This window comes from Grammomys surdaster, unplaced genomic scaffold (assembly GCF_004785775.1).
Source record: "Grammomys surdaster isolate TR1022 unplaced genomic scaffold, NIH_TR_1.0 348, whole genome shotgun sequence".
NCBI classification, from domain to species: domain Eukaryota; kingdom Metazoa; phylum Chordata; class Mammalia; order Rodentia; family Muridae; genus Grammomys; species Grammomys surdaster.
Genome location: NW_021604767.1, coordinates 5,153,397 through 5,161,806, shown reverse-complemented (window position 1 = coordinate 5,161,806; position 8,410 = coordinate 5,153,397). Strand labels below are relative to the sequence as shown.

At 39.6% G+C, this 8,410-nt stretch overlaps 1 protein-coding gene across 2 annotated transcripts in view; it reads right to left on the bottom strand.

The window, feature by feature from the left end:
- Positions 1 to 1,676: 1,676 nt before the first annotated feature.
- The window catches only part of Txlnb (taxilin beta), a 38,438-nt gene continuing 31,704 nt past the window's right edge, over positions 1,677 to 8,410 (bottom strand). The window contains exons 8-10 of one of the 2 annotated variants that reach the window (XM_028779239.1): positions 8,162 to 8,254; positions 5,886 to 5,981; positions 1,677 to 4,693 (exon numbers count right to left, since the gene is read on the bottom strand). In XM_028779239.1, coding sequence (XP_028635072.1) covers positions 3,911 to 4,693; positions 5,886 to 5,981; positions 8,162 to 8,254 — 972 coding nt within the window. In that variant the 3' untranslated portion in view covers positions 1,677 to 3,910. The remainder of the gene's footprint in view (positions 4,694 to 5,885; positions 5,982 to 8,161; positions 8,255 to 8,410) is intronic. The other variant, XM_028779238.1, reaches the window with a different exon arrangement.

The following is an 8,410-nucleotide window of genomic DNA, read 5'->3' as shown; positions in this document are numbered from 1 at the left end:
GCTGTAAAACAGAACAGAATAAGACAGCTGAGACTGAGTAATTTTCAGAGTAAAAGTTTATTTGACTTAGAGTTCTTAAGGCTTAAGAAGATGGTGCGACCAATCCCTGATACTATTAGTGATGCTATGCTGTGCTTGTAGACAGGAGCCTAGCATGGCTGTCTTCTGAGAGGTTCTATCCACCAGCTGACTGAGACAGATGCCGATACACACAGCCAAACACTGGATAGAGTTTGAGGACTTCTGTGGAAGAGTTAGAATGAGGATTGAAGGCTCTGAAGGTGATGGCAACCCCACAGGAAGACCAACATTGTCAACTTACCTGGACCCCTGGGAGCTCCCAGAGACTAAGCTACACCAAAGAGCATATGCAGGCTGGTCTGAACCCTCCCCTACCCATGCACCAACACCCCCCCAACACACACATATGCAACAGAGAACTACCTTGTCTGGCCTCAGTGGGAGAGGATGTGCCTAATCCTGAGAGACTTGATGCCCCAGAGTGGGGACATACTGGTGGGACACCCTCTTAGAGGCGAAGGGGAGTGGTTATAGGGGGAGGAACTCTGGGAGGGAGGATTGGGAAAGAGCAGCATTTGGGATGTAAATACATAAATAAATTAAAAGGAAAAACCAATCCATGAATAAAGAGATCAAAAATATAACTTATATAACTCATAATAAATAATCAAACAGGAGAAAAAAGATGATGTCATGCCATGGCATGCACTTGACCCCCACATAAATAAATAAATGTAATTTAATGAAGAGAATGGGCCATATCTGCTCAGCAGTGAAGAGGGGCTACTTGCTGAATTGTGGCATGATATCACATACCAAAAGATGAGAAAGCAGGGCTAGCTCAGGTCTCTTTTTCCCTATAGAAGCCTCTAACATCATGGTGGATGTCCTAATCACAACTTCTAATCTTTGTTGCTGCTTTTGTTGTTTTTTTAGACAAGGTTTCTCTGTGTAATAGGCCAGGCTGTTCTGGACCTAACTTTGTAGACCAGGCTGGCCTCAAACTCACAGGGATCTGCCTGCCTCTGCCTCTGAGTGCTGGGATTGAAGGGATCTACTACCACATCAAGCTACAACTTCTTTTTTTTCTTCCCCTTTTTCTTTTCTCTTTTTTATTATATATTTATTTACTTACACTCCAGATTTTATTCCCACCACCTCCATCCACTCTCTGACTGTTTCACATACCATACCTCCAACGTAACCCCTGTTCCAGCCCCCCCCACCTGGCCTCTAAACTTCCTGGGGCCTCCAGTCTTTTGAGGGTTAGGTGCATCATCTCAAGCTACAACTTCTAATCTTAATTACTTTCTAAAGAACCTACCTCCAAACCCATGTGATTTGGAGACTTAGCTTCTAGCACTTGTGCTTGCAGGAAATGATGTCAAGCTATGCACATGGGCATCCTGTTTGTAGATCTTCATTCACAGATCTCGGTGGGTTTTGCTATTTATTGCTACGATCTTTCCCCCTCTCTCTATTCCTTAGCCCCTCTCCTTCTTGCTCTCAAAGGATTTACTACATATACACTTTATTTAGAAGGCCCAAACTCAAGCAACAATAGAATAACGCCATATTTTAACTAAGTATTCTTGAATCATGGGAAAATGTAGTAAAAAAAATTAAGAATTAAAAAAAAACCTACCAGGAAACTTGGAAGAAACGCCTTTTTAATTGGTATAAACATTGTGTTATTACATTTAGAAAGCCATAATTCCAGTGTTTCTAGAAAGACTTGGCATCTCTAAAAATAGTTATATGGACTTCATAAAAAGAGATAGATTTTTTTGCTTTCTGATCTTATGAGTTGTTTTGATTAGTAAGGCCAAGTTTGAACACAAAAGAACTATAATAAAACATTCTTTGACTATTAAAATAATTCTCCCAAAGCCTATATTAAAGCTTTGCAGATTTCAGGAAGGTATAGCCTGTGAAACTGTGCCAGAGGTAAACACAGTTGTGAGTGATATGTTGCTGTGAAACCCTCTTGGATGAAAATAATAAACTTTGGATATTAGAATACTTAATTTATTGGATGTCAGTGCCTCCTGCCTGTTTGTCTTCCTAAGCTTTCGGATTGAGACCTAACTGTGATGATCCTGCTCTATTCTTTGAAGCTCAACTCCTGTAAACAGAAAGAAGGGATTATTATAGTGAATATTTGGCTTTGAGTTAATTGAATGTCTAATTTCCAGTGGTGTTGAACTTGGCTGGCTACCCATGTAGTTATAATATACAAAGCCTCTGAAAACATATGGGTTCTCAAATAATGGCATGCTTTTTCCCCTGATTTTTTTCCCCAAATGGTATTTTTGTTCTTTCCTTACTGTCTACTTCAAACAAATTTTATACAGTTTTATAATTCCTTTAACATATGGCTACTGCCTACCAGTTCCTTGTTTGCATTGGCAAACAGCCACATGCACCACTGAAGAATGATTTCCTGGATGAGTTTTCAAGAACTTTCCTTTATCCATATTTCTACCTGTGTTCAACTTCTTAACATAGAGTTAGATTAGACAGTCCTCTCTTCACCCTCCTTCTGTCTCCCTCCTTCCCACCTCTTCCTGTTTTGTTACTATAGTCTTCTTTTAGCCTAGGCAGAGTGTTTTATGCTGTTAGTAGTGTTATTAAAGGTTTTTGCTAACAATAAGAGTATAAAACTTGTTCAAGTAATCCCATGTGCTTCTTGCTTTTGACATCTATGAAGTCCTTGCCTGTTATTTTTAAATTATGAGTAGGGAACACCCCCCCCCTTTTTTTTAAATTTTGTACTTCTGCCTGTTCAAAAATCCTTAGAGCAAAAAATGTGTTGGCTTTGTAAGCCTTATTACCCCTATTGAGAGCTCATGTGGATATCTGTTTTGGAAAAACACATTTTACTTAGCATTAATTGAGATGTGGTCCAGACAAACACATTGATGCAAAGGAGGTAATTTGGAAGGAACAAATGCTTTGAGATAAAGACAAGTTAGACACAACAAGAAGTGTATTCTTGAGATATCAGTAGTCAAAGAAGCAGGGACCAGGACCAGCTTCCTCTAAGCTGAGGATACTCGACCTCTCAAATCTTAGATTTTTTTTTCTCTGTTTCTAACCAGTTTCTCACCAGTAGCCAGGAGGAGGCTGCTTCGTCCCAGGAGGTGATGCTGGGAAGTTGAGAGGAAGCTGGCTGAGAAGAACAGAAAAAGCACTAGAAGATCAGAACCACCTGTTTGTGGTTTTACTTCTTTGCTGTTAAAGGCCTCTTGTGGTCCTCTTTGTGTACAGGCATTGTAACACACATACTATTTCTGATTCATACTTACACTCTAGTCCAGAGTGTAAATAAGAGAGAAATTTTTACAAGCATATAACTATCTTGCAATAGAGAAAAATCTGTAAGGAGTGAAATATACTTGTATGATGACTTTATATACATGTATGAAAATACATGTGCATGTGCACACATAACTGTATTTATGTGTATTGTATATACATATAAGCACACTGTATATTAGCTGTTCAAATGGAACCTGGATATCCATTATAGATTTTATTGGGTTATTTGTGGAAATAAATGTAACATCTCAGTATACTTATATGTTATAGTGAGAGTCTTTAAATATCAAAACTTACTGCTAATAAATTGGATTAAGGTACAAGCTTAATGAGAAAGTAATGTATATTTGCTATTGATGTGGTTGACTGCCAATGGGAAAATTATACATTCAGAGAGAATTTCCATATTGGTTATAAATTGCGAACAGCAGCAAAGACTCTAAGTGTTCTGTACAACTTTAACAATGTCTTGACCCTAACTCTCTTCCTAGTCCTAGAAGTTTCTTTCATAGACTTTCTGCTATGAAGAAGATACAGTCAGGTGAACAGCCAAAAGAATCAACACGGCTTAGTCTACTCCGTTCAGATAGGCATCGGGCTCTCTGGGAAGATCGGTAGAAGGGCCTAGGGGGATGTCTGCGATTATTGGTGGGGACTGCTCCCTAGACTCACAGCCAGGAACCACAGCAGGATCTCCCTCATTGTCTGGAGATGGTGAAATATCATATTTTGCCTCTACTACAGCTAGGGAGTCCTGGGCTGGGGTCAGTGAGGCCTGACTAGAAACCTTTGCCTCTGGCTTTTGGGGCCTTGGGCCTGGAGCGTTCCTGGCAGGGAGGCCCCGGCTTTGGAGCTCTGCCTCTCCAGAGGTACAGCAGGCTGTACGGGCAGATGCACCCTCACAGACCCTGTTGGCCTCACCCTGAAAACCCACATGGGGCCGAGGACTCCCTGACGCAGTAGAAGGATTGGGATGGTTTAAATGGGCTGGTTCAGGATGCTGGGGGGTGAGGTCACTTCCACTTCGAGGACCATTTACTGCCGGTTGTCTTTCATTTGATTGGTCTGGGGTGAACTCTGAATGATGAAGGATGGTAAAAGCTGTGGCCAGGTTTTTCACAGCGGTTTGAACACTGTTGGCTTCCTCTGCATCCATCTCTTTATCTTCGGTGATGTTTGACTCTGGCTCTTCGTCAGAGGTGTGCTGAACCTGGTCTTCTTTTTCAGACATTTTTGCTTCTCTGATTTTCTTGTAGAGTTCCTTTCTCTCTTCTTGTAAAGCACGACACAGATTCTCCAGCCTCTGTATTTTCATCACGAAACACTCGTATTCCTTAGCTCGTAGGGCTTTCTGTGACATAAACACACACACACACACACACACACACACACACACACACACACACAAAACATGAGCAGTGAACTTTCCAGGATGCTATCCAGAAACAAAACTATTCATCCTAGAGTTTGCCTACTACATTTGAACAAACATTTAGGGACATCACTTTGTTTTTCTGATGTTTTGATTATTAGACTAGTAGAATTTTAATTGTCATTGCCTGTTCTTTGGGAAAGAAATCTGAAGAGAATTCTTTCCACTCAAAAACAAACAAACAAACAAACAAACACCTCTCAAATCTTAACCTACATGAATTTTCTGTTTCTAAAAATTGGAAGGTATAGGCAACATCTTCTGTGAAATAAGTAAGCTGGGACTTTACTCTCAGTGGGGTGTTATGTATTCTAGGAAATATGTCTTCTTGATAGAACTGTTATATGCTAATCCCAGCAGCCATCTGATGCGTGTTGATGAGTCATGAACACATCTTGGGAACTGGTTTCAACTTGGCATGAGTAGTTAAAGTAGTCATTATAACCACAGAAACTCACCACATACCAAGTCATGATGTTGGCTGCTTAAATGGTTCAGTTCTTCTTTTCTCTAGTAATAGTGGTGTGTGTGTAAGCAGGGACCTGCCCCTAATCATCTCACTACTGATTTCAAGACCCCCTTTACTCGTTAACATGAAAGGATCTTCACTTGTAAGTCCTGTCTCTCAAATCAGAGCTTATATACCTTTGCTTTTAGAGTTGCAAAACCTGTAGGTCCTGACATGACATCAGCTACCTAATACCTGTTGGAGGAGTTTTTTAAAAGATTCCCTCATATCTATCTGTAAAATACCCTATATGTGCTGGCATCTTCTCTCAGCACAGTCAAACCAATGCATTAAGTGTACTTGCTGGGTGCCAAACAATAAAGGTCCGAGGTCAAGTAAGACCTTCATGACAATCTTTTATAGTCCAGAAGGCATAGTGCCACTCTGGGGTCAGCATTCTACCTAATAATCCTGTGACTAAGGTTTACAAAGATCTTCGACTCTTCTTTAGACTTCTAAATATCTCTTGACCTTATTCTTTGTATTATATTTTAATATGTCCTGTCTCCCTTGAAATTCAGCCTATTTCCAAATATAATCACTAATGCTGTTAGGTTATATTGATTATTTTTGACAGGGTTAGGGAAAGAAGAGCTTCCTTACCTCTTCGATCATGTCCAACAGGGCTTTGTTACAATTCTCAAATCGGGCTTTCCATGTGGCTGTATCCTTCTCCAGCTTCTTCATTTTCTTAGTCGTCTAGAGAAATTAGAGTGTTTTAAGTGTTAATCCTAAAGCGCTAATGTATCAAGGAGGCAATTAGTTCCACATGTGACACCAAGGTCAATCCTCTTGCTACCAGCTACTGAAGCAAACAAATACTCAGTGTCAACAATGAAGATTGCTGAAGAGGAATGATTTATTTCCGAGTCCTCTCGATTGGTAACAAACAAACTCGTTTGCACTGGAGCCAATTCAGGAAGAAGGAAACTACTTAGGAGCATATTATGGTGTTGTCAACTTTTCTTTCATTTAAAATAAATTTAAAAAAATCCTTACTGAAACCTGTAAATAAGCTTGCAATTTAGGTAATTTGATCAAATAGAAGGCTATCACCGTGAGAGAGTTAACATTGCTTTGGGGCATTAAGCTGCAGATAATAATTTGTGTGCACACAAAAGCTGATTGCCACCTTTTCTTTACTCATGTTTGTAGGTTGAAGGTGAGCTCACAGGAGGTGATGTTTACACAATCATGTCATCCCTGAAACAGTCCCAAGACAAACACCCCATTTTCATCCCCATTTTATAAATGAGAAAACTGAGGGTCAAGGACATGTGTTAATATCCAAGTGGATTAACAAAAGAGTCAGGCTAGAGATACCTCATTTTCTATCAAAAATGAATGTGGGTTACATTCATACTCTGTTTTGAGTAGATTATTGGCTATTATTTATTATAGGGTCTCTTCTCTGTGTAAATTGAAGGGTGAAACTCTTAGTCAGGTATTGTGTAATTTCACAAGCCACACCTAGGTGCTTGTTTCTTTTTTACTTTTATTTCAAGTATCTTGAGACAAAGTTTCATTCTGTAGCCCTGGTCAGAATGAAACAACACCAACAAACTGGGATGCATGTTTGTGTAGCTGTGAATATGGTCCTGAATCTTGTACCAAATTATTAAAGTTAACCTCTTAAACTTTACAAATGCCTAATCTAACTAACATGTGATCCAAACAAGAACTCCATTCAAGGCCCATCTAGCTCCAAGAAATTATAGTCTGGGCTCAGCCTCTGGCCTCAGTGTGTACCTCAGACAGCTTTGCTCAAGAAACAAGCACATAGCCAGGCATGGAGACACATAACTTTAATCCTAGTACTTTAGGAAGCAGAGGCAAGCAGACCTCTGTGAGTTCCAGGACAGTCTGGTCTACACAGCAAGTGTGTGTGTGTCTGTGCGTCTGTGTATGTGTGTCTGTGTGTGTGTGTGTGTGTGCATGCATGCATAGATGTGCATGTAGACATATCCATGCTCTGCTGTACTTGTGGAAGACAGAAGACAACATTTAGGAATCAGTTATCTTTGTGTACCTTGCTTTGAGGCAGGGTCTCTGGCTCATCGATGTGCTTCCTATGCTAGGCCAACTGGCCTAGGAGCTTCTGGACTATTCTACTGCTTCTGCCTTCCATGTTGCTCATCCTGATATAGCTTTTCACATGGTTTCAGGGATCTAAACTCAGGTCATCAGGGTCCCTACAGCAAGTCCTTTCACCCTCTGCCCATAGAGGCAGAATATTGATGCTGATTTTCTATTAGGAAGATGCTAAACTGAATAAAATGTTGATGTTATGCCCATTGATAATATTTGTACCTTTTATTTATGAAAGATCTGCAAAACCCTTAATGCACTAATTTATTTGAACTTCATAGTTTTGTGAGTTATGCAAAATATCAGTTTATAGATAAGAAAAATAAAACTCAAGAAAGGTTCATAAATGGCCCAAGAGTCCTTGGTGGAGAGTTACAAATGTAGAATTTAAGCTTCCTGTTCTGTCTTCTTATGCAGGGTTCCATCAACTGAATTGCATGAGAAGGTCTATCAACCCTAATGTTGTATTTTTAGGTTTAAATGGTTTTTTTAACCATATGAAGGTTAGGCCTTTGACATGTAACGCTAGCTTCTTTTAAAACTAGCTATCGAGAAAAAAAAATATTGTTCATCTTAGTGAAAATGTATCCTAGCATTTTGGGACCATTGATCAGATTTATTTAATGGAAATTTTTTAAAATGACAAAATTCCACTGAAAGTCTCATTTCTGCCTATAAAAATTGCATCACATCGTGAAATGCACTGGAGTATCTTAGCCAGAGAAAACTGAATGCAAAGACCTGCCTGTCAAAACACAAATGGCCAATATTCATAGATAGAAAATATTCACCTTATCCATTTCCTGCTTGAAAGTGGCAAACACTTCATTGCTTTTTGTCAGTGTGCTCTGGAACTCCTCAAACCTTCCCGAGTAGAGAGTGAGCTGTAAACAGAAGAAAGAGTACATCTATTTTGGGGCTGTTCTCTGATTGCTTCTAGAAAGAAAAAAGAAATCAACAAAACAAATACCAAAAAAACATGTCACTGTTCAGTATTTGAGAAGAAAAATGAGTTAAAGATACTGTTGGTACAGGGTTAG